This window comes from Panthera onca, chromosome B1 (genome assembly GCF_046562875.1).
Source record: "Panthera onca isolate mPanOnc1 chromosome B1, mPanOnc1 haplotype 2, whole genome shotgun sequence".
NCBI classification, from domain to species: Eukaryota; Metazoa; Chordata; class Mammalia; order Carnivora; family Felidae; genus Panthera; species Panthera onca.
In genome coordinates this window covers 68,038,231-68,065,209 of record NC_138342.1, presented here as the reverse complement: position 1 = coordinate 68,065,209, position 26,979 = coordinate 68,038,231, and the positions used below count along the sequence as shown (strand labels likewise).

The 26,979-nt window shown below is 40.1% G+C and overlaps 1 protein-coding gene across 3 annotated transcripts; it reads left to right on the top strand.

Moving 5' to 3' along the window:
- The first annotated feature begins 1,066 nt into the window (after positions 1-1,066).
- COQ2 (coenzyme Q2, polyprenyltransferase) lies at positions 1,067-26,511 on the top strand. Of its 3 annotated transcripts, none has more exons than XM_060654703.3 (7): positions 1,067-1,351; positions 6,113-6,279; positions 15,168-15,289; positions 16,558-16,643; positions 18,291-18,424; positions 20,384-20,572; positions 23,598-26,511. In XM_060654703.3, the coding sequence occupies exons 1-7, from the start codon at positions 1,105-1,107 to the stop codon at positions 23,628-23,630; spliced, it is 978 nt and encodes a 325-aa protein (XP_060510686.3). In that variant the 5' UTR covers positions 1,067-1,104; the 3' UTR covers positions 23,631-26,511. The 3 variants fall into 3 exon arrangements, with proteins under 3 accessions (XP_060510686.3, XP_078302098.2, XP_060510685.3); XM_078445972.2 differs by lacking the exon at positions 23,598-26,511 and adding an exon at positions 22,710-23,385 and having other exon boundaries at positions 15,246-15,289; XM_060654702.3 differs by lacking the exon at positions 23,598-26,511 and adding an exon at positions 22,710-23,385 and having other exon boundaries at positions 1,068-1,351.
- Positions 26,512-26,979: the final 468 nt, after the last annotated feature.

The window sequence follows — 26,979 nt, the reverse complement described above, 5'->3', positions numbered from 1 at the left end:
AGAGTAGAGGTAACACATACAGGAGGAAGTGTGTTTTTTCCTTTACAATTATATAGTAAAACTTCCTGATGCCTTGATCCCTCTGTCGGCAATCAGTGAACAAGTTGTGAGCTAGTTTTGTAGAATTATCAAGGACTGTCCCCTCCCCACCACCACTGGATCCTCACGATATCACAGAATCACTGTTCTGGTTTTAAGGAAAGGGGTTTAAAGACTAAAGCAATTGAGGGTGCCTGGGTGGCTCAGTCGGTTGAGCCTCCGACTTCAGCTCTGGTCATGATTTCACGGTCTGTGAGTTAGAGCTCGGGATCGGGCTCCGTACTGACAGCTGAGCCTGGAGCCTGCTTCGGATTCTGTGTCTCCCTCTCTCTGCCCCTCCCCTGGTTGTGCTCTCTCTCTCTCTCAAAAACAAATAAACATTAAAAAAAAAAAAAAAAAAAAAGGCTAACGCAATTCTCTACAATACTACAATGCAGATGAGTGACTTACCCATGGTCACTAAGTGGTTAAATGGGATAATACGTGCATAGTGCTCGTAACAGTGCCTGGCAGACAGCGCTATCCACGAATTGGCTGTAATTAAGAGCACCACCAGATGTTCTAGCTGCAGCCTCTTACCATCCCACAAGGCTCACTGCCTCTTGATTACAGAAAAGTCCTCTGAATTGACTGTCACAGTTAGGATTTTCACTTGTGTAATGAATGTCCCTTAACTCTGAGTGCGGTTTTAATTTACATTCTTACATTTGGCGTTTGGCGCCCTTTTAGCTTTAAAAAGAAAACACCTGCCCGCAATCAATGTTTTGGTAGGTTTTCCGAGGCTTTCTTTTTTTCCTGGTATAACTGTTCCCAATAAATGAACACCATCCTTGTTCATTTATTGAGAAAGCGGATAATGGGAATTCCCCTTAACTAAGAAACCGCCCCGGGTTAAAGCGACCACGACAATCCCTACCTCACCATAACTAGAAAGGCTCAGACCTCAACCCCACCCAGTCCGGCAGGCGTGGACCGTCATCCACTGACGTCACTGCGCAAGCCTGCCGCGACCTGACGCCAGAGAACGACCTCAGGCCTGTATGGAGCCACGCCCTCCCGATCGCCATGCTGGGTGTTCGCGGCGCGGGGCTCGCGCGGAGCCTGCGGGTAATGACGCAGGCGTGGCTGCGGGATTCCGGCGCGCTGGCCCTCGCGCGCGCGGCCGGCACGCCCCGCGCCAGGCACTGGCAGCCTTCTGCCGGGCAGGGACCGCGCAGGCGTCGGCTCAGCCTGTCGGCCGCCGCGGTCGTGAACTCGGCGCCCCGCCCTCTGCAGCCCTACTTGCGCCTCATGCGTTTGGACAAGCCTATTGGTGAGTGCGAGCGGACGCACCGCGGGGATGCGGGAGTAGCGGAGAAGCGGGAGTAGCGGAGAAGCTGCCAGGCGGCCGATAGTCTCGGAACGCCGGGAGGGGAGGTCCCTGAAGTGGCTCGCGGGCCTTCACATCCCTCTGAATCCTGAGTGCTCGGGACGGGCAAAAAGTTGGCCCTTGTGTAAACAGTGAATCGAGCGGAAGTTCCGTTCTTGTGTCCCTTTTTGTGCACAGATTTACAATATCGAAACACGTCCACATTCATTATGTTTGATCCTTCCTGTAATTCTTTAAGGCTCCCAAGGCAAAAACCTGGAACTGTCATTACAACTGAGGGAAGCAGAGCCAGACCAGGTGAACCTAGTTTTGATGCTGAGTTCTAGCTTTGCCCTCCACCACCCGTAACACAAAAGATTTAATTCAGGTGAACGCAGCAGGTACAGCACTTATGGACCGCCTATCAGCTAACTATCGCCTCCGAAGATTTCCGTGACCTTCCTATCTAAAATAACATCTGCCACCTCATTCTTTACACCTGTACCCTCCATTTTCCTTCACAATACTCACCACTAACTAACCTGCTGCATTTATTGGTTGATCGAGTCTCCAATACAGTCTAAGCGCCACAAAAATGGGACATTTCTGTCTAGTGCCTCCTACATAGCTTGGCAATAGTATCAAACCAATTCTGACCATATCACCTAGCCTCAGGGACGGAAAGAGCTATACACACCGCTTTCAAGGAACTCCTAGTCTTGGTGGAAAAAGACAAATTATTGGGTGAGCTGGGAAAGAAGGAGATCAAACGTTAGTGGTACAGATGGCCAAGTGCTGTAGAAAAAGGAGTAATTAGTGTGGATCTCCATTGTTAGAAAGTGTCAAGAGCAAATTGTGTCTCAGAGACAGGTAGATTTTGCAGAGGAGATATCTTCGTGGTTGGGGGAAATGTTTTTGCAAAGACTCAAGGGTGGAGAGTTGGAACATCAAGAGTATGAGTTGATCTAGAATGGCAGGTGGGTGTAGAAAATACTGGGAGGCGAGGCTGGATAAGAGCTGAACCAAAGAAGGATGGACAGTGGTGAGGGAGGGGCAGAGCTTAAACTCCAGGTCATCTAAGATGATAGCATTTGCCATTGCAATGCAGGGACATACATTCAGATGCCTGGATGCATTCACTCCACCTTGGCCTAGCCAAGACCCAAATGTAGGTCTTGCTTGTGGTATTCTAGGTTTATGCACTACTTATTTGGGATCGGAGCACTAAGAGTTACAACGATTAGCTATTAAAGTATAAAAGCAAATTAAATAATAGGGACAGTCCTGCCATCATGACCCCTTGCATTTTGGGTCCAGATACAAGTTGATAGGCATAAATTTCCAAGCCTAGGTCTAATCTAAAGCATAACTATAATTCTGTTTTGGTGTCTGACGGAGCTGCAGTGTAGGCTTACAGACATCCAGGACAGATCAACAGCTGCCATTATTCCCATATCCATAAACCTCTGGCTTTTTGCATTAGTGGCTGACCATCCCACCACATAAGAGGCTAGCTACATAGTTGTTCCAAGTAAAGCTCTGGAATCAGACCTCTTCTTTTCTCATCTATAAAATGAAGATACTGATAATGTGGACTTTATAAGGTTGTCATGAAAATTATTTTATATAAATGTGTGTTGAGTCCTTAGAACAATGACTGGCATAATTAAGTGCTCAAGAAAATGTTTGGCATTAATACTTGAGAAGAGGGAATTGGAGAAGACTGGGGTAATAGTTATGTATGTTAAGAAGATACCAGCTTGCACGCTCTAGTTCTAAATAAAGTGATAATTGTAGGGTTTTTTAAGACTATTTACTAATAGTACTGTGTTGCAATTCATTCAACAAACACTTTTTGAGCCCTACTGTATGCCAGGAACAATAAATTGACAGAGTTTATAAGTTTGGTATTTCTTTATTTAAATTTTTCTTTTGTGGGGTAAGTTATGTTCATTGTTTTACTTTGCTATAGTTGATTTGTTTTTATAAACCAAAGTGGGTTTCATTGTTTTTCAGAATGGATTGCAGCTTCTTTCAGATGTGTCACAAACTATAGTATTCCAGAAAGTTTCAGCAGGTGGCACTCTTTACACTAAATTGATGGTGTAATTTTTGTTTCACTGCCTTTATGGGTAATTACGTTGTCTTGAAGATAATATGTAATTTAGTAAAGTTCTTGGAGTCAGTTTACACAGGCTTTTTGGTCTGCCCATTCTGCCCACACCTCTCAGAACTTGCTCATTTTGTTTCATCTCCCAGAGAATTTTTCCTTTTCCTACAATAGGCCTTTCTTTCTGTTTGCGTCCTCGTCACCTCTGCATCCTTCTTCATGGAAGAGAGAATAAGGACAGTGTAATAGGGAAGAAAGGAAAGAGCTGTTGCTGAGAATCAGGAGCACAAAGGAGCAATAGGAACTTAAGTGTTTGTAGAGATTTAGGTATACTGAGTTATCACTCAGCATTGACCTTGGATAGACTAGAACCAGACCAAAGTCTACAAACCTAACTTTACATGTCACCTCTGCCACTTTTTGCCCTTGTGACCTCGGGCAAATTACTTTTTCTGTGCTTCAGCTTTTGTATTTGTTAAGTGGGTATATTGAAAATAGTGCCTATCTCATAGGTTTGTCGTGAGAATCAAGTGTTCCATGACAGCACATAGTAACAGCTGTATATTTGCTATTACTATTTTTATATTCATCATCACTAGTATTGTTTTCTCCCAAGAACTCTGAGAGGTAGATATTCTTTCCCCTCATTTGTACTCAAGGAAGACTGAACCTTAAAGTTTAGTATACTTTAGTGTCCAGCATCACTCCACTTATTAGTGGCAGACATCAAACCGAATGTCTGACCTTCCCCTTGATTATAGAAACCCCCCTCATCCATAGGGATGCCCTACCGGTTCCTATAGGTAAATGCCTATAGTACCTATAATATAGACTGATGGCAAAGGAAGTCTTGTTCCTGACACAAAATGCTATAGGTGATTACACATCTTTTCTCTCCAGAATTCTTTTTTAAATAGACTCATTCTAATTGCACCAGGAAAATAATGCCTTTCAAGTGGTATTCTTTTGTTTCAGAGTAACCCTGCCCCTCTGAGCTGTCCTGGTAGGTCCAGGAAAAAGGAAGTAGTTAAACCCGTTGTTTCACTTGTTTCACGTAACCTCTCTGTGCATTTGTTTCCTCATCTGTAAAATAGAAACAGTAATAGAGTTTACTCTGTAAGGGTGTGGTTGAGGATTAAATGAGTTTGCATGAATAAAGCATTTAAAACAGTGGCTAACATTTCCTGAACCTGCAGTAAATGTGAGCGGTTGTTGCTGTTGTTTTATAAGGGACACACCCAATACGAGTCAGTCCCAGACACCCTGAACCCGAATTTGAGTCTGGACTCAAATATCTTGTTTTCAGCCTCTCCTTATCTTTTCTTCTGTGTCCTCCCTGATCCCTCCCCCAGTGACTTGGGTGGCACTGTTTTATGCCTTTATAGGACCCTGTATTTGTCCTGTTTTTGAATTGATCTATTTTGTTGTTGTTATTTGTTTAGTTGTATTTCTTCCTTTTCATTTATAAGCTGTGTGAAGGCAGAAAGGCTCTCTCTTTTAGTCACTGTTGTATTCTTAGTTCCCATATGTGCTTTATAAATTCCTGTAAATGAATAAAGGTTAAACTTATGAAGCATAAATATGATTATAGGCACTTTGTCATTCGGCCATTTTTGTATAGGATCTCACCTTTATTTAGCCACATCCCTTTTTCTCTTACGTGGCTGAATTGGGAAGGAAAGCTCAGAATTTATCTTAATAGGCACCATAGCCAAACATTTGTTGAAATATTTTCTTTTGAAAGTAGAATATCAGAGTTCACATGTGAAGTCTCCCATCTGTAGGGTCTATTTGGTTTTAGCTTAATTTCGTCTAGCTTTTGGGCTGTGTGCCAAGAACGAATCCCATTTGTGCATGTAGCTGCAAAATATTTAAAAAACAGTAGGCTAATGATCTCCCTCCCTCAAGCCTATTTTATTTTATTGTGCTAACAACAGTAAAGAAAGTTTTACTAACTTTTTTTAGAGGTAATGCATGCATATGACACAAAATTCAGAAAGTGCAAAGACGTAGAATGAAAACTAAGTCTTCCTCCCCTGTTTCCCAGCCACCCAGTTCCCCTCCCCAGAGACCAATATTATTATCAGTTTCTAATGTATCCTCCCTGACACGGTCTATGAACATACTGACATTCAAATACATGTATTTGGTGAGTGGGGGTGAGCGCACACACGGTAAAAATTTTTTGGTTGTCCTCCAGATGGGTTGGACCACTTGGTGACCTCATGAGAAATGCGTATCAGACACTTAGGGGTGTGTGGTCAGACTTTGGGTTTTGCCCATCTGACACGTGAAAAATGTTATCTCAATGTAATTTTGATGTGTATTTCTCAAAGGTGATCTTTCATATAAAGAAGAATCATTTGTAGTTCTCTGTCTGTGAACTTTATCTTTTTTGTCTGTTTTTCCATTGGACTAGTGATCTCCTTCCAGTTTCTAGGAACCCTACATCTTGGGCCGAAGATTCCTTTGTGATATGAGTTGTAAATTTATTTTCACGGTTTTGTCATGTGTTTTTGACTTTGTGTTCTTTACTTCTCTGGGATGTAGTGTTTAAACTAAAGACAGATAACTAACTTGAATATGCATCTTTTTTGTCTTTTATCTTTGCTTAGGAACCTGGCTGTTGTACCTGCCATGTACTTGGAGCATTGGTTTAGCAGCTGAACCAGGTTGTTTTCCAGATTGGTACATGTTGTCCCTCTTTGGCACTGGAGCTGTTCTGATGCGTGGAGCAGGCTGTACTATTAATGACATGTGGGACCGGGACTATGATAAAAAGGTAGTTTCTTGGGGCGCCTGGGTGGCTCAGTTGGTTGAGCAGCCGACTTTGGCTCAGGTCATGATCTCGCGGTCCGTGAGTTCGAGCCCCGCGTGGGGCTCTGTGCTGACAGCTCGGAGCCTGGAGCCTGTTTCAGATTCTGTGTCTCCCTCTCTCTGACCCTCCCCCGTTCATGCTCTGTCTCTCTCTGTCTCAAAAATAAATAAACGTTAAAAAAAAAAAAAAATTTAAAAAAAAAAAAAAGGTAGTTTCTTCCTGGAAAGGAATAGGGAGGCTCCTCTCAATTCTGCAGAGTAACATGGTGGCATCACTTTCGACAAAAAGCAAAGGTTTTTTTAGTGTACTTTAGTGTACCAGCATAATAAGTGCCATTTTTCAGTTGAATGGCGGGTGTCGCAAAGTGCAATGTACTTCCTTTCTCGACAGGAGCAGCCATGCAGGCAGGGTGTGTACTTCATTTTTACAAAATGAGTTAGAATTTAGAGGGCCAAGGTATGGATGTGAGGAGTGAAGGAAAAGTTCATCCTGAACCTTCGGGGATCCAAAACAACCATCATTCTTTCCTGTAAGATATATATTAGAGTCATGGGCACTTGGGTAGCTCAGTAGGTTAAGCTTCCAACTTCGGCTCAGGTCGTGAGCTCACAGTTCGTGAGTTCGAGCCCCACTTCGGGCTCTGCACTGACAGCTCAGAGCCTGGAGCCTGCTTGTGATTCTCTCTCTCCCTCTCTCTCTCTGCCCCTCCTTCACTCATTCTCTCTCTCTCTCTCTAAAAATAAATAAACATTAAAAAACAGAGTTACTCAGGGCACCTGGGTGGCTCAGTCGGTTAAGTGTTGGACTCTTTGATTTCGGCTCAGGTCATGATCTCACGATAGTGAGATCAAGCCCCACTTAGGCTGTGTACTGACAGCGTGGAGCCTGCTTGGGATTTTCTCTCTCCCTCTCTCTCTGCCCCTCCCCTGCATTTTCTCTCTCTCACTCAAAATAAATAAACTTAAAAAAAATTATTATTCAAGAATGGCAAAATTAAAAGTAAACCACAGAAGAAATATGTGGGATACAAGAGGCAGTGGTAATCAACTACACAGGTGCCTGAGTCACTCCGTTGGTTAAGCCACCGACTTCGGCTCAGGTCATGATCTTACCACCTGAGTTTGAGCCTCATATTTGGCTCTGTGCTGACAGCTCTGAGCCTGGAGCCTGCTTCAGAGTCTGTGTCTCCCTCTCTCTGCCCCTTCCCCTGCTCACGCTCTCTCTCTCTGTCTCTCTCTCAAAAATAAATAAACATTTAAAAATATTTTTTAGGATATATATTAGAGTTGTAACTATTCTTCTATAAATCAAATATTTATTTACTTAAAAAAAATTTAATATAATTTATTGTCAAGTTAGCTAACATACAGTGTGTACAGTGTGCTCTTGGTTTTGTGAATAGATTCCTGTGATTTATTGCTTACCTACAACACCCAGTGCTCATCCCAACGAGTGCCCTCCTCAATGCCCATCACCCATTTTCTCCTCTTCTTCACCCCCACCCCATCAACTCTCAGTTTGTTCTCTGTATTTAAGAGCCCTTATGGTTTGCCTCCCTCTCTGTTTGAAACTGTTTTCCCCTTCCCTTCCCCCGTGGTCTTCTGTTAAATTTCTCAAGTTCCACATATGAGTGAAGTCATGTGATTTTTGTCTTTCTCTGACTGACGTATTTCACTTAGCATAATACCCTCCAGTTCTATCCATGTCGCTGCAAGTGGCAGGATCAAATCTTAATTTAAACAAGCCAAGGAAGCCCCTGTTAGCATTTGCTGTGATTATTTCTTTTAAAAAATGCACAATTTTGTTATTATTTTTTCTCCTTAGAAAAATAGTACTTGTTTGTTTAATCTGAAAAATTCAGTCAGTACCAAAATAGAAAGTATAGAAAGTACAAGTGTTCCTTATTTCCTCTCCCAAATGCCCAGAGAAACTTCATGTAACCATTTGATGCACTGTATTTCTCTCGATTATTTTCTATGCATACTCTAATGTGTATAATTATTTCTTTCTTCCTCAACAGACTGTTACTTTCTCAAGGGAAGCATCCATCTTGTTTGCCTTTTACCTTAGCAATTGTGCATAACAAGTACAAGATCATTCATTAAATCTTTGAATAAATAATCAAGTAAACTTTTGATTTATTTATTTATTTTTTTAGCACTTTATTTATTTATTTATTTATTTATTTATTTATTTATTTTTGAAATTTATTGTCAAATTGGTTTCCATACAACACCCAGTGCTCATCCCAAAAGGTGCCCTCCTCAGTAAACTTTCGATTTAGAAGAAAGCCATGGTGGGGGCCCCTGGGTCATTCAATCAGTTAAGCATCCTAGTCTTGATTTCAGCTCAGGTCATGATCTCTCAATTCATGAGATCAAGCCCTGCCTCTGGCTCTGCGCTGACAACACAGAGCCTGCTTGGGATTCTCTCTCCCTCTCTCTCTCTCTGCCCTTTCCATGCACGTGCATATACTCTCTTGAATAAATAAACATTAAAAAAAAATAGTAAAGCCATGGTGAATTATATAAAGTGAATACTCTTCTATACATTTATATAAAGTGAATAATCGTCCCTAGTTTGCCTTTCATACTGGTCAGAATTTTGCTTCAGCAGGGCACACCTGTAATGATTTTTAGTTCATAAGAACGGTATCATAATGTATTTTTTAATTCAAAAAAATGTTTATTGAATACTTACTGTGCGTGAGACGCAGTGACAGGTTTTAGGATTGCATGGATGAGAGACAGTATTTCTGACCTCACAATTTCATGGTTACACTACAGCAGCACTATCGTGAGAGTGGCGTCCACAAGGCAACTTACGGAAGACCACCTACCTCAGCCTAAGAAGCAGAGAGAACTTCTTTCCAGGGGCGTGAACTTTGAACTGTGTCAGAACAAGATGGCAAAAAAGGGTGGGCTGTAGGGCGAAGGTCACTCTGTGCAGAAGGAACAGTAGATACGGAGGCATGGCTGTGAGATGAAGTATAAAGCTTAACAACTGGAGCATTGTGGTTGGTGTGTGGCTGGAAGATAGGATAGTGGCAAGTGGCAGGAACTGCCTGATAAACACATTTCTGTCCCGCTGGCCCCATTGGGATAGGTTAGTCCATGCCAGGAGAAGCATGCTTGGTTGATTTGGGGTTCCTACACCTGGTTAGTTTTTCCTTCTGCATGACCATAGGATTGCAGCTTCTGGGATGTATCGCTTCAAAATAGTTCTTGAACGTGTTTAGAGCAGCTGATGTCAAAGTCCTGGCTGTAGTATTTTACTGTAACGTAGAGTTTTGCAAATGTGAGTTACTCTTGGGGGAAACTGGATAAAGGGCATATGCAATCTCTATATTTTTAAAAACTAGAGATTTGGCGGGGGGGGGGGGTTCTTTTGTTTGTTTTTTAGATAGAGAGAAAGAGCAGGGGAGGGATAGAAAGAGAGGGAGAGAGAGACTCTCAAGCAGGCTCCATGCCCAGTGCAGAGCCTGATGTGGGGCTGGATCTCATGACCACGAGATCCTGACCTGAGCCGAAATCGAGTCAGATACTTAACCAACTGAGTCACCTAGGCACCCCAAAATGCAGAGATGTTTTTAAAAACTGAATATAAATCTACAGTTATCTCGAAAAAGGTTAATTAAAAAAATATTCAAACCAACCAGCTTTTAATTAACAAAATAGAACGATTTTAGTTTCCCTTTAAGTGATTTTTTTTCTCCTTAGGTAAAAGGTTATTGATTAGGTATATCTCCCCCATGACATTTTTCTCTGATTAGAAGATTCCAGTTTCTATTTAATTTTTATAAAATTTTAATGTTTATTTTTGAGAGAGAGAGACAGAGACAGAGTGTGAGCAGGGGAGAGGCAGAGAGAGAGGGAGACATAGAATCCGAAACAGGCTCCAGGCTCCCTGCTGTCGGCACAGAGCCTGGCCCGGGGCTTGAACTCAGGAACCGTGACATCAGGACCTGAACTGAAATTGGATATTAACCAACTGAGCCACCTAGGCGCCCTGAGTCCAGATTCTATATAGACATATAACAAAGCTCTTAAATGAGTATTTTATAACTATTAAAGAGATTTTGCTAACATGACTTAAAATGTTATTGGGGGGTGCCTGGGTGGCTCAGTTGGCTCAGGTCATGATCTCAGAGTTTGTGGGTTCGAGCCCCGCATCGGGCTGTGTGCTGACAGCTTAGAGCCTGGAGTCTGCTTCAGATTCTGTGTCTCCCTCTCTCTGCTCCTCCCCCGCTCATGCTCTCTCTCTCTCTCTCCTTCAAAAATAAATTTTAAAAAAAGACATTAAAATACTATCTGCATCTCTCTTTTGTAATCGAAGTTCTTTTCTAAAAAATTGTTGTTCAATTTATTTAAACTGGAGGAAAAAAAATCAGTTCACCCATTTCTCCCATTCCACTAACCCTTGCCTCCGGCAACCACCAACCTGTTCTCTTTTTCTATGAGCTTGAGTTTTTGTTTTGTTTGTTTTAGATTCCACATGTAAGGGAGATCATATGGTATTTGTCTTTCTGTAGGACTTATTTCACTGAGCATAAAGACCTTGAGATGCAAAATGGCAAGATTTTTTTAATAGCTGAATTGTATTCCATTTTGTGTATATGTGTGTGTGTACCACATTTCTTTTTATCCGTTCATCCATTAACAGACACTTAGATTGTTTCCATATTTTGACCATTGTAAACAATGCTTCAGTGAACATGGGAGTGTATATATCTTTTTGAATTAATGTATTTGTTTTCCCTGGATAAATACCCAGAGGTAGAATTCTGGATTAGAGGGTAGTTCTATTTTTAATCTTTTGAGGAGCCTCCATATTGTTTTCCACAGGGGCTGTGTCAATTTACACTCCTGCCAACAGTGCACAGGAGTTCTCTTTTCTCCACATCCTCGTCAATAGGTGTTATTTCTGTTATTTCTTGTCTTTTTGTCTCTTAGCCACTCTAACAGGTGTGAGGTGATACCTCATTGTGGTTTTATTTGCATTTCTCTGATGATTAATGATGTTCAGCATCTTTTCACGTGCCTGTTGGCCATCTATATGTCTTCTTTGGAAAAATGTCTATTCAGATCTTCTGCCCATTTTTTATTTGGATTTTTTTAGGTTTTTTTTTTTTTTACTATTGAGTTATATATGAGTTCTCTATATATTTTGATATTAACCCCTTATCAGGTACTTGATTTGCGAACATTTTCCCCCATTCAGTAGGTTGATTTTCATTTTGTTGTGGTTTCCTTTGCTGTGAAGAAGCTTTTTCGTTTGATGTAGTCCCACTTGTTTATTTTTGCTTTTGTCGCTTTTGCTTTTGGTCTCAGATCCACAAAATCATTGCCAAGACCTATGTCAGGGGGCTTATTGCTGTGTTTTCTTCTAGGAGTTTTATGGTTTCAGGTCTTATGTGCAAGTCTTTAAACCATTTTGAGTTAATTTTGTGTATGCTATAGGATAGGAGTCCAGATTTATTCTTTTTGCATGTAGCTGTCCAGTTTCCCCAGCACCATTTATTGAAGAGACTGTTCTTTCCCCATTGTATAGGGAATATACTACAGTCTTGGCTACTTTATCAATTGACCATATATGTGTGGATTTATTTCTGGGCTCTCTGTTGTATTTCATTGATCTGTTTTTATGCCAAAATCATACCGTTTTAATTATTGTAGCTTTGTAGTCTAGTTTGAAATCAGGAAGTGTGATGCCTCCAGCTTTGTTCTTCTTTCTTTTGTTCTTCTTTTGTTCTTCTTTCTCTTTGGCTATTTGGGGTCTTTCATGGTTCCTTACAAATTTTAGGATTGTTCTATTTCTGTGGAAAATGCCATTAGAATTTTGATAGGGATTGCATTGAATCTGTAGATTGTTTTGGGTAGTATGGACATTTTAACAATATGAATTCCTCCAGTGCATGAGCATGGGACATCTTTCCATTTATTTGTGTTTTCTTTAATTTTTCTCATTAATGTTTGGTAGTTTTCAATATACAGGTCTTGCACCCCCTTGGTTAAATCTGTCTCTAGGTATTTTATTCTTCACTGCAATTGTAAATGAGATTGTTTTCTTAATTTCCCTTTCAGATAGTTCATTATTAACCTAAAGGAACACAACAGATTTTTGCATTTTTTTTTTTTTTAATTTACATCCAAATTAGTTAGCATACAGTGCAACAATGATTTCAGGAGTAGATTCCTTAATGCCCCTTACCCATTTAGCCCATCCCTCCTCCCACAACCCCTCCCGTAACCTTCTGTTTGTTCTCCATATTTAGGAGTCTCTTATGCTTTGTCCCCCTCCCTGTTTTTATATTCTTTTTGTTTCCCTTCCCTTAGTTCATCCGTTTTGTCTCTTAAAGTCCTCATATGAGTGAAGTCATATGATATTTGTCTTTCTCTGACTAATTTCCCTCCAGTTCCATCCACGTAGTTGCAAGTGACAAGATTCCATTCTTTTTGATTGCCAAGTAATACTCCACTGTATATATATACCACATCTTCTTTATTCATTCATCCATCGATGGCCATTTGGGCTCTTTCCATACTTAGGCTGTTGTTGATAGTGCTGCTATAAACATTGAGATGCATGTGTCCCTTCGAAACAGCACACCTGTATCCCTTGGGTAAATACCTAGTAGTGCAATTGCTGGGTCATAGGGTAGTTCTATTTTTACTTTTTGAGGAACCTCCATACTATTTATCAGAGTGGCTGCACCAGCTTGCATTCCCACAGATTTTTGCATGTTAAAGGATGAGTTAAAAAGCTTGACCATGTTGTCATGCTTATCTCATAGTTTCTTAAAAACTCTATATCAATAAAGATATGTTTGTGGCTTGGGTTTTGTTTAGTACATTAGATAATAAGTAAATTGCTCATATATTAAATGATAAGTTGAATTACTATTCGGATATATGGGTTAATGTGTTTTTTGACATATATAATCTGCCAACCATGCAATGAACGTTAGGTCCATAAACATTAAAATAATCTCAAGGCACAGGTATTAATGATTTAATTTTATAAGCTGTGAGCAATCTGGTTTCATAAAAACCACATGGAATATGTTTTGATCATCATATTACATCATTTTTAGTCTTTTGATGGAGTGCTTGTTTATTTTCAGCTTTCGAATTTAGCTAGGTTAATTATTTCGAATTTAGCTAGGTTAATTAATTATCACCACTGAAGCAACAGTATAATCTGTGGTTAGTGGTGTGGTCAGTGGGACTAGACAGACTGTTCTACTAACCATCTGTGACCTTGGAAAGTTACCGAGCTTCTTCTGCCTCAGTTTTCTAAAACAAATGGCAGGAACTTGTGAGTGGCTAGAAGTCAGGGTTGTTGTAAGGATCCAGTGGTGTGATGCATACATAGTTGTCAGAATAGTGTCACATTGTGAGCACTCATGTACTAGCCGGAATAATTGTAACATCCTACAGCAAATATAAGACATAGATATATTTCCAACTAAGACTCTAGGGACAAAATCAGAGATAAAAGATCCGATTCTGGCACTCAAACCAAGGTGAGTCATTGTAGCTTTTGACAAACTGTTGTACTGCACAGTGAGGCATGCTTATAAATTGGGTCAGCAAATTTTTTCTGTGAAAGACCAGATAGTAAATATTTTAGGCTTTGTGGGCCATACCTTCTTTGTTGCAACTGCTTGATTCTGTTGGAGCACAAAAGCAGCCATATAACAATATGTTCGTTTCAATAGAATTTTATTTATGGATGCTGAAATTTGAATTTCGTATTATTTTCACATATCATAATACATTACTCTTTTTTTTTTTTTTTTTTTTTTAACTTACTTTCAACTGTCTAAAAAAGTAAAATCCATTCTTTTTACTCATGGGCCAAACAAAAATAGGCAGTAGGCTGGATTTGGCCCACAGGCCATAGTTTGCTAACCCTTGATATAAATCAGAATCAAAACAAAAATATGTTATATTAATAGTAGGTAACATTTATTACATACTTACATGCTTTAGACACTGCATTTACTGTATGAGGTAGGCGTTCTTAGTACCCCTTTCTCCTCTTCTCCTCTCTTTCTGTTTTTCTTTTAGCAGGAAAGTAACCTAAGCCCAAGAGAGGTTAAGTAATTTGCCAAAATTCATACAGCCAGTAGGTGATGGAACACTGGGCTCTTGGATCCCAGATCCTGAGTTCTTCTAACAATGATGACAATTTTGGTTATGTTCTTTTTCTTTTTTTTAATGGTTCAGTGTATAATAATCACATTTCATGATCTCTACGCAGGAAAAAAATAATGTATATTATTTGTCCAAATAATAGCTCTGTCTGTTCATATTCTTACATTGAGTCTGCTCTTTACATTTGGGTACAATTAATATTAGATTATAGGCGCATTCTTAAATAGCCTGGCAAAAGCACTCCCAGTTTCAAACCCAGATAATCTGTCTTCTTTCTGTATTTACATTTGATTTCTAATTGCAGTGCTTCCTGTAATCAAAACATTCATTGCAATTTCCTTTTTCCTGAGAATTATCATTATTATTGTCTCTCCTTGCTCTCTGAAAATTAGGCATATACTTGCTAATAAGCTGGGTAGCTAAATAGCCAGATAAGGAAGTTGCTTTGTTTTGTCTGTTTGGAGATGGAGATGGGAGAAGGAAAGGAAGTGGAATGAGTGGTGGGAATTTTTGGTACTTTTCAAAGCTGTTTTAAATATGAAGTTTTCATTTTTGGCAGTGTTTCCAATGTTGATTTCACTTTTTATTCATATTTTTGCTTTAGTGCTTGCCATGGCCATTCTCTTGATTGCATGTTTAAATCCATGATGGAACCATTACATGAGGCTAAGGTATCTGGTTTTATGTATTAAGGTTGTAAGAACAGCAAATCGTCCAATAGCTGCTGGAGACATCTCAATTTTTCAATCATTTGTTTTCCTCGGGGGACAGCTGACCTTGGCACTGGGTGTTCTTCTGTGTCTGAATGACTACAGGTATAGTGAATGTCTCTTTCAGAATCGTGTATAAAAATCTCTCTTTTGGAAGTGGAGAAAGTAGAAATAAATAAAATAGAAATATCTTTGTCACAGAATTGTTTATTGGTTACCTATTGAGCATCTGTAAGTTAGCAAGTATAAATAAGTCGCCACATGTTGTAAAATCAGGAATGTTTTCAGCCAAAGGAATTGGAAGAGCAGCATTTAATTTATCCTGAGCCACCATTATACTTTCATTGCATGTTCCCTGGGGAACACACGGCACCTTCATAGCTTTTCCGGATACGTACATGGATGTGCGTATATACCCTTATGTGAAATTTTTTTTATCCTGACAGTATCTCTAAAGTAGATAGAAGTAATTATACTCATTTTGCAAAAAGATTAACTGGGTCTTTCCGAGAGTCATGTTCATTATCAATGACAAAGGAAAAAAAATGGAAGAATTCATTCCTATGTCTCTTAAATAGAGACAGAATTAAACTTTTGTGCGTCAGATGGCTGCTTAGAAAGTACTTAAATGAGAAAAAAAAAAAAGGACAAAAAATAAGTGTCACTTTATAGAAACTAGACTTAACTGCATACTTTGCCCTGATAGCATCACATGAAAATGCTTTTGGAAGGTCTGTCCTGGGAAGGCGGTGTTAGATGAGCTGGTGCCTAAGAACATCTTATGCTGTCATCCTTTTATAGGTGCTTTGTGACCTTGTCCTCTTCTGAGGAGTAGCACCCATCGTGCACATAGGGAGGAGTGTGTTGACTCTGATTCTGTTTGGACATCTCCAGTAATCTAAAACAACATTTAGAGAGGCACTAGCATAGAGTGGGTGTTAAGTTGGACTTTGGAGCCATCCTGCCTTAGGTTTGAATCCTGGCCCTGCTACTGACTGGCTCTGTGACAGTCGAGAAAGTCCTTAATCTCTTTGTGCTTTAGTTTCCTCATCTGCAAAAGCAAGTAGAGTAAAACTGTCTGCCTCTTAGGTTTGTTGTGAAGATTATAATGAGTTAGCATATGCAAAGCAGTTAGAACAGCACCTAATGTATGAAAGCACTATATGCATTATTATTTTGTTTGGTTGTTTTATAATACTTAAAATACCTTCTAATCATCTTTTATCCTAATCAAGGTCCAGGAAAATAATTTTACGTAACAAAATATATAATTTAAGATCAATCATTTTCCAATTAGTATTACTACTGTTGTCTTATTTAGCAATTTCTAAGAGATGGTGACATTAATCTTTAATGTTTTTTCTTGATTTCAGTATAGCTCTGGGAGCAGCATCCCTACTTCTTGTCATCATCTACCCGCTAATGAAAAGAATTACATACTGGCCTCAATTAGCCTTGGGTGAGCCTGAAATAACTACAAGTATTTCCTTGGATACCCTCAAACTTCTGTGTGTGTGTGTGTGTGTGTGTGTGTAATGTGGCAGTGATAAAATGTCCAGTCAGTCATAAAGTTTTCTAAACCAAGAATAGAATTTGATATTTTAAGGGAGGGTAATTAGCCATTTTTATTGGCTAAGAAACCTTATATATTTATTAAGATTATCATCATTATCCAGGGGCGCCTGGGTGGCTCAGTCGGTTAAGCGTCCGACTTCTGCTCAGGTCACGATCTCGCGGTATGTGAGTTGGAGCCCCGCGTCGGGCTCCGTGCTGACTGCTCAGAGCCTGGAGCCTGTTTCAGATTCTGTGTCTCCCTCTCTCTCTGACCCTCCCCCGTTCATGCTCTGTCTCTCTCTGTCTCAAAAATAAATAAATGTTAAAAAATAATAATAATAATAATAATAATAATAATAAAGATTATCATCATTATTATTTCCTGAAATGCTTTTTTTAAAATCTGGTATGTCATGAAGAAGAAAATTAACAGATTTGACCATACCCTTCTCTTTAGGTGACTGACCTGGATGCCCTGAGCACTTGGAGGGTTGGGGTGAAAAGCACACTCAGGCAGGAAGGGTTAGTATGTGACAGCTTAGACAGCCCCTGTCTGTGAAGTCTTCCTTAGCCCTCCCAGAGAAAGTTAGCCAGTCTCGCCTCTGGCTCCCACAACACTCCGGAGTGGCACTTCCTCATTTCACCAGCAGTAACTAAACAAGAAGATGCTGGGGGCTTCCTCTGTCTCCCCAGTTATAAATAATAAATGCCTAACAGATAAAGCTTTCTTTGCATGTGGATGGCCCACCACCTACCATAGCACCTGGGACGTCACAGGTATTCAATAAATATTTGTTGGTAGAGCAAACAAAAGACGGGTAGGTAAATCAAAATCTATTGCAAAAATACCTTCTACTAGAATAAGCTAGAATATTCCTAAAGGTATTCTAGATGCTTGAACCATTTTTTTCAGTGAATAAAAGAAGAAAGGGGGTTTTCTGAGAAAAGACCTGTGGGACCCACTGAGTATGAGGTACCTGAGGGACTTGCAGGTAGAGATGTCGAGCAGACAGTTCCAGGTCCAGTCTGAAGTGTAGAGTCGATCAGAGTGCACATAGAGATTTGGGAGTTGTCCGCATGTCGATGTTCGTTTACAGTCCTGAGAGAGGATGGGCTTACAGAACGAATAAGTGTTCCCGTCTGTACTCTTGTTTCTGTCACTTATGGGGGAAGGAGAGTGATTAAAGGACAGACCACAAGGTTTTGGCTCAGCTAGGTCTAAGTTGAAACCCCAGCTTCTACCATTCGTTGACTGCCAGGCACCGTGCTAGGTAGGGGGAATGTTCTCGTGAAACCTCCTATTAGGGTGATAGTATTTTTTCTATTACCCGTGTTATTTGAATTGTCAATTAACCTCTCTGAACCCGTTTCCTTTTTTGTGCAGAGTAGCTTGTCACCACCACAGAGAGCTGAGAGAATTTCAGGAATCGACCTAGTAGCAAACAGTGCACAGAGCCTGATGCGTAGAAGCACTTGGTACATGCCAATGCCCCCTCCCCTCTTTGGGAGTCTAAAGTGTCTTTGCCCTCTCCCTCTGTCTCACCAATTGTAGGGTTGACTTTTAATTGGGGAGCATTACTTGGATGGTCTGCTATCAAGGGCTCCTGCGACCCATCTGTTTGTCTGCCTCTTTATTTTTCTGGAATTATGTGGACGCTAATTTATGATACTATCTATGCTCACCAGGTAAAAAATATCTTTTTTCTTAACTCTGGTTTAGTTATTATCGCCATTTAGGAACTTTATGAACCACATTAAAGGGAAAGTATGTTTTCTGAAAAGAAAATCATTCACACTTCTTTGGCACCAACAAGATATTTTTGTTTCCTGTATATGTATTTTTACCAAAGAGATCAACTCTTTAATTTACAAGCATTTAAATTGTATATACTGTATTGCCAGGCACAGTTTTAAAAAAACCTTACAAATACTAATTTAATCCTCATAACAACCTAGGAGGGAAGGTGCTTTTATTATCCTCATTTTATAGATGAGGAAACATGTGGAGAAGAACCATATCTGTGTCACACAGTTAGTGGATGGCAGAGCTGAGATTCAGACCCAGACAGTCTCTACAGTCCGCACTTTTAACTGCCACGTTCTCCTCCCTTCTGTGGAGGCCTCTACCAGGCAGATCTTTTTCCTAGTCGTGTGGGTAGTAAGCACTTTCCCATATTTTTTGTCATTACCACTCTAAGACTGCAGAATAATAATCCATTGATTTAATATGCCATAAATCTTTTTTTTTTTTTTGCCATAAATCTTTTTAATAATTTGTCCATTTGAGCCATTTAAGTTCTGAGAGTTTTTGCAATTATAAATAATGTTGTTCTAATCACTAATATCTTTATGTGTTTGGGGATAAATTTTTAGGAGTGTATTACTTAGTTAAGGAATATAAACATTTTTATAGCTTTTGATACTGCCTTTTTCATACGGCTAATAAAAAAACCCCACTTTTGCTTTTCTTGATTTATGTTCTTAATTTTCCTTTTACATTACGAACTTTGAAACAGTTTCTTCTCAGTATTTTTCTGAAATGTAACTGTCTTCTCAATTATTTACTTGAAGAATATGTGTTGGTTCGATGGAATGTTTTCTGATATTCCAGTCTGGAATTCATCCTGCTTTCTTTCATTTACCCCTCTCCCCCACTGAGTTTGTATTGTCATGAAGAAGATTGCTAGGTCTCTAATCAGCCTGATTTTCTGAAGTGAAACTTGACTGACAGTTCAGAAGAGATGCCTATACTTTTCACAGTAATGTCTGGAACCAATGATGAGGATATCTGTACTCCAATTAGATTCACTTCTTCAGTAAAACACCACATACTCATTCACACTTTGGTACTGCGTGTAATGAAAGACAGTTTGCACCTGAAGGTGCTTACAGTATGAAGGGAAAAACATACATTAATCCTGCATTTGTTGTTACTTGGATTTGGAAGCCCAAAAGATAGCCTGTCAGATAGCTATCTGGGTGCAGAGTTGGGCATTACAGCCTCTGACATCATGTGGCTGTAATCACAACAGTATGTGAAAGTTCTTAGAAATAAAATTGCTGGAAGAGATCGGGCAGGTAGATGGGAGTGTATCACCAGAATCGACCTTTACTTAGAGGATTTGATGGGAGAGGTGAGGAATAAACCACACTAGTAGTGAAATGTGAATAGATGTGGTCAAGTACCAGTGAAGCGTTTTTCTGCATCTGCGGCTTCAAGATTGAAACTAAAATGTACAAGAAGTTGTTGAGACTTGAGAACTCAGAGGGAAGAAGGAGCTGTGTGAACAGTTAGACTTGAGTTTTACTCTAATGTGGTCCGTGTAGAGTTAAAAGTCATTCATAGGGTGGTAAGCAATACAGTGACATGTAGCAATGTATAGAGCTGGAAGATAGTTTTAGCAGTGACATTTAACCTGGATTTGGCCTGCACATTCATTACTGATCAGCCTGTGTTTCTAAGTTACTGTCAGCTTTCACAGCGTATGTCCTTTGAAAGACCGTTTCTTCTGGGGGGATAGGGGGAGGAAGATAAAGACCCTTTCTTCTGGAATTAGATAATGGTGATAGTTATACAACCAGAATGGTGAATTTTGTGGTATGTCAATAAAAACCACACAGTTTATTATTACTTTCTGATGTTAGGACAAAAGAGATGATGCTCTGATTGGTCTTAAGTCCACGGCGCTGCGGTTCCGTGAAAACACCAAGCGGTGGCTTAGTGGCTTCGGTGTGGCGATGCTGGGGGCGCTGAGCCTGGTGGGAGTGAACAGTGCTCAGACCGTGCCCTACTACACTGCTCTGGCTGCTGTAGGAGCCCATCTGGCACACCAGGTTTGACCGTTTTCTTACACTTTCCCTCATTTTTCCTTGGATTATAAATTGTAAAAACTATTTAAACAGAAACAACCTCTTTGTTTACCAAGCAACGTACTTCTTTAAAACAAACAACTACTTGGCTTATACTATCTTGAACCACCCCTTCCCCTGCCTCAACATATCATCTAAAAAAGCTCACTGTATTAGTTTAGAGAAATAATCTAAAACTAAACCTAGATTTTTTTTTCCCCTCTGATTTTTCTGGAATTACTTCTGATTGATGTCTGAGAAAATTTCAGCTATGTCTGAAGGTTGTGGGTTGAGCTGAATTGCTCTGAAACCAAACTGATCAACATAACTGTACTTTCAATATGTGGGCTGCTGTGATGGTTAGCAAACTAATCATTCATAGGGATGGGTTCCACTGGCATTAGCAGTCAAGGCCAGATAGGACACGAAGTGCTCACATGTCAGACAGAATTCTGCCTACATAGTGGGAAACTGTCATTTCAGCGTGTTCAGCCACCACCCACAAGCTTATATTGGGATCTACATTATTTACTTTTGTAAAATGAATGAACCAAATCTAATTTTAATGAAGTAGGTTGCTTGTAAATGGACTCTTTTTTTTTTTTTTCCTTAAAGCTTTCAAGTTTATTTATTTATTTTGAGAGAGAGAGGGAGAAAGCAGGGTAGGGGCAGAGAGAGGGGGGAGAGAGAGAATCCCAAGCAGGCTCTGCACTGTCAGCTCAGAGCCTGATGTGGGGCTCGAACTCACGACCTGTGAGATCATGACCTTAGCCAAAATTAAGAGTCAGACGCTTAACCAGTTGAGCCACCCAGGCGCCTCTAAATGGACTCTATTTTTGTATCAGTGTTACTGTTACTTTCTTTGAATGGATTCAAAAGGGTGTTAGCCTCTCTGTAGATGATCTGTTTTATACACATCGTTGCAAATTACTTATCAGTGTAAACAAGACTTGCATAACATAGTAAGAAGGAAACCAAAACCTAATGTCCACAAAGTAAACCTCATGCTGTATCACCTTCATGGTTTTCCTCACAATGAAATTTTAAACGGTAGGAATTGGTGATTCTCCAGAATTCTCTAGATTTCACCATTTTCCTCCTCAGAATTTCTTAACATCCCCTTTTGCTCATAACACAGCACTGTGGGGGTTGTCACCATCAACTGATTGTCTGGCCAGGATAATGGATGTTTAGCCATATTTAAGCACCTGGATATTAGTGGACAAAGGCAAAAATTACGAGGGCAATTACAAATACTGTAAGCAATATTTAAACCCATCTTGAAATTCTAAATTGCATTTGTGGTCTTCTATCCAGTCCTTGCCACAATATTTTAAGATGGACATAGACTTCTAGTATTTGGAAAAAAAGAAATCATGATGATTTGAAGTCTGGAGGCCACATAATAAAGAATATTTGGGGAAATGAGGGATGCTAACGGTTAAGCCTAGGAATGAATAAGACAGGGACATGACACTTTTTTGATATATTTGCAGGACTGCCGTGGAGAAAAAGGCATGTATTTGTTCTAGGTCACTAACAGCAGGTCTAGATTGCCAGATCCCCTTCTCTATGTGGGGATGGGAAGGAGATTTCCATATGCATGGGGGTATTTTCAGTTATCATAAATAAACTCGGCGGGGTATCCACAGTCATTTAGTGAGTGAGGGCCAGGTATGTTAAATACCTTTCAGTGCTCAAGACAGCCCTGCACAATAGACTTGTCCTTCCCAAATGGGATTTGTTCACCTGCTGGGAACCATTGCTCCAAAGAATAACGCTAGAACTGGAGGGTAGGAATTGTAGGAGGCAGATTTTAGATCAGTGTAAATATTTAGAGCTTTCTAATTAGTTAGAACTAAAAATAATGTGGGTTGCCTTTCAAAGCATTCATGCACCCCTCAAGTGGAAGTTTTTAGGACACAGCTTAGATAATACCTAGCCAGTGAGAGATAACGGTAGATTTTTCTACACTGGAAACAGTTTGGGGTACATTAAAGGCTTCCCGTTGCTTAAAATCCTGTAAGAGAGTGCAATTTTCTTCTCTGTACTGATGTGTTTATTTGTGATGCCAGAAAATTTATATTAAATACTAATGCAGCATTGTGATCTTCTCTTACAGATTTACACTCTAGATATCCACAGACCTGAGGATTGTTGGGATAAATTTACCTCCAACCGAACACTAGGACTAATAGTTTTGTTAGGGATTGTCCTCGGGAATTTGTGGAAAGAAAAGAAGACAGATGAAGCAAAGGAAAGTATGGATAGTAGAATAGAAAATTAGCAAATGAAGTGGATCTAGGAATGTTTAAAACAAATTTTACAAAACACTCTCAGGTCTTATTACCACATAATTAGATTTGAATAAACAGTCTTGCAATATGTTAAAGAATTAAGAACCACGAGATGAAGACGTACACCATATTTGCCTGGATTTAGTTCAAGTATTTTCTAGGAATATCCTTCCCCTGTCTCAGAAACCAGGAACTCTTTAGGATTTGAGTGACCTTGAGTACTTAAGTGGATGCATTCTAACTGCTCATAATTCCCATCTGCAGTTACGGTAATGGTAGGAGTTTGGGCACTTTAAAAGACACCTGATTTGTATCTCATCTAAATGAATGAATGTAGGAAAATGGACTTTACTTTTAGGGAAAACTAAAAGCTGGCAAGTTGGGGTTTATTGTGCTTTGTTATGACCTTTACTCACTGCCAAAAGCTGTAAGTTAGGAAACCATTCTGTTTTTTATATTTTAGGAGAATTTAAGTAAATAAAAGCTTTTATCTACAATATCCATACGGACTTCTGTTGTTACCAGTCCTGACATTTATTTCACACATCCGGTCTCTGGGTACAGCCATGGTAACCAAAATAGGCAGGCAGGCAGTCACCAGGGACTGTTTTAATTCCTGTTGATTTCTTTTTTATCTTACTTGATTATGATTTATAGGATAATGGCATATTGGTTAAATGTCCTAACAGTTTCTTCCCTTGCTGTCTTCTCAGCACGGCATATTCTCAGCACGGCAGCCAGAGTGATTTTCTTAAAACCTATACGAAGTTCTGTCATTCCTCTGCTCAGAACCTTCCAGGATCCTTTGAGGTCCCTCAGGACAAACCAAAACTCCTGTCACCTGTTAGGCCCTTCATGATTTGGCCTCATCTGAGACTACTTTCCCACACTCCTCTCTAGCTCCACTGGCTTCCTCACTGTTCCTCATCAGGCTGGTGGACTTCTGCCCCAGGGCCTTTGCATGTATACTTCCCTTTGCCTGGAATGCTGTCCTTGAATTATGTCAGTCCTTCACAGCAGGTCTTTTCCTAAATGTTACCTTCTCGGGCTTTTCTCAGCCACTGCTTGTAAAATTTCATAACAAATGCTACCTACACTTTGTATTTCCGTGTTCTTTATTGTTTTTTTCTCTTCAGAACCTAGCAGTATTCACCTAAAATATATTTTACTGGATTTAAGTGGCTCTCGTGGACCGTGGGATGTAAGGCAGGCGGCTATTTGTGTGTGTGGATTGTGGGCAGCAGTGAACACTAAATTGCATATTGGTGATAATGGTCGTGTTGGTAAATGTAGCTGACACACCAGGCAGGCCCTGATAAATAAGCACAGGAAAATGTAGTGAACTGTTTATTCAGCAAATACTGAACCACAGGAGTGTTTAGACTTAATAGAAGTAGCATCCATGATTCTACTCTGCTATAGCAACAGTGAGTTGAAGGGGAGAATAGAAATGTCCCCTACTTTTAGGGAAATATGATTAGCTCCTATGATTTGCATCTGAATAGATAAACTTTAAATCTGTTGATTTCTGGGTTTTGTTCGTTTTTACACAATTTTTCTAAAAAATGCAATAATAGAAATACGGAGTATATACAGATGGAGGGATGTCTTCAATATTGAAAGAAATGAGAAATGGAAAAAATTGAGCTTAGAAAAGGGTTATGCCTCTTAAAAATATACCAGTTCTCATAGCAAAAAATGTTGATTTCTGAATGCCTTTTCCCATGCGTGGGCTCTAGAAGAATGTTGGCCAGGATAAATGGTGGAGGAGCCTGGCCAATGGGGATCGGTGCTTAGCACAAAGAGGCCTGGTGTGGCATCCCCTACATTGTACCCTAAAGGAAACCTTAAAGCAGAATGCCTTTTGCATGTAGGAAAAAGCTCCAGTGTCTAAAAGGGGCAATAGTTCTGTTGAGAACTGGCTGTATAATTTGCCAAAGTCTATGTAATCTGTTCTGGACTAGCTACATAATTTGCAGATCAACCTATATTTTAAAATGCTTAGAATCTTAACCCATTAGCGCTGATCCAATTAACGGAGGGTAAGTACAACGTGTTTTGATTTTATTTTCCCAAGTTGGTTGATGAAAGTGAACATGGGACAAATCCTAGAATCGGCAAAGCTGCAGTCATTTGTGATAAATAGGAACAGGAGAATATAGGTTAAAATTCATAGATTGCCTTGCTCTCAAAAAGCTGCTTAAACTTAACAGTTATTTTGGTTCCTTTTCATTTCATTTCTTCTTTCTTCTCCCAGGTATAAAGCTGAAAAAGTAGTATTAATAAGTAAGGAGCAGATTGGGGTGGGGGAGGGGGGAGAGGAAGTAGATTATTAGCCTCTAAAATCATGGACTTCAAGCAATTCAGCATTGGAAGGAAGTGCAGCTGTCCTCCATCTAGTGATCTAGTGCCAGGGTGTCTGTCTCCCGCTTGGCCATGGCAGGTACTGTAACTTCAGATAGTGAAATTACCAGTCTTATTTTGGGAGATTCATTCAGTGGAGAAGGTGCTTGCCCTAATTTTCTGTTGCAAAATCGTTGTGAGGTTGTAAACAGAAAGACATGTGAAAGGACTTTGTAAACTGAACAGTTACCTAGTATGAGTTTATGGTGAGGGTAGACGTGGGATACGAGCTATAGAAAATTTCTATTCTATAGAAAATACAGAATCAAGAAATAACACGTCACAAGTGCTAGCTCTCCTCTTCCTGGACTTCGTGAGATCGCTCTATGCCTCTTCCAGATTGTAAAGCCTTCCACAGGTCACACCCTACTATTTCCCCCAAATCGACACACTCTCACCCACTCTTCGCTATCCACAGGCCACGCTCATCTGCCCAGCTCTGCCATTGCCACTGTCCTGGAAGCTGGTCCATGACGAGGGCTTGGCCTTTGGAGCAGGCAGGCCCGTGCATGAGTCCTCCCTGTAGTATTTGCCAGCTGGAGACCTCAGGCAAGTGATGACCTGCCCTCCGCCGCTACGTTCTCACCTGCCCAAACTGGGTAGTTGTAGAGCGTGAAACAGTTGGCATATATGTTAAAGCCTATTACGGACTGAATTGTATTGCCCCAGATTCATATATCGAAGTCCTATCCCCCAATAACTTGGAATGTAACCGTGTTTGGTGATGAGGTCAATAAAGAGGTTATTAGGTTAAAATGAGGCATTAGAGTAGGCCCTAATCCATTGTGACTGGTGTCCTTATAAGAGGAAGTCTGAAAACATTGACACTCGCACACAGAGATGACTGTGAAGGCACAGAGAGAAGATGGCCACTTAACAAGTCAAGGAGAGAGCCCTCAGAAAAAAACCAACCTTGCCCACACCTCGATCTCAGATTTCTGGCGTCCAGAACTGAAAAAATAAACTTGTTTTTTAAGCCATTCAATCCGTGGTATTTTGTTATGGCAGCCCTAGCAAACAATACAAAGCCCTGGTACTAAGCCTAGCATGGAAAAGACAACTCTTCAAATGCAGTTCACCTGAAAGCTCTTCCTTTTCCACCCAATCCTACCTTCTTGTCCTAAAGCACATGTTTTAGCCCTTAGAGCAATCCCAACAGTGGTAGGCTGAATAAAATCCTCCAGTGTCCATGTCCTAATCTCCAGAACCAGTCTATATGTTACCTTCTATACTAACTGTATAGTATATATACTATATATGTATATAGTACATATATAGTATATGTATATATGTATATGTATAGTATGTGTACTTATATGTATATATATGTACTATATACTAAAGGGGCTTTGCAGATGTGATTAAGAAGAATCTTGAGAGAGGGCGGTTATCCTGGTTATCTAGGTGGGCGCACCGTAATCGCAAGGCAAGAAGGTCAAATGACGGAAGTAGGAAGTTAGAGTGAAGTAAGGGTGAGTCATGAGCCAAGGAATGCAGGTGGCTCTTAGAAGCTGAAAGAGACAAGGATGCAGAGTCTCCCCTCAGAGACTCTAGGGAACCAACCCAACTGACACCTTGACTTCTATCCAGTGAAACAGAGTTTGAACTTCTGACCCCTGGAATTGTAAGATTGTAAATTTGTGTTGTTTTAAGTCACTAAGTTTGTGGTAATTTGTTATAGAGGCAAAAGTA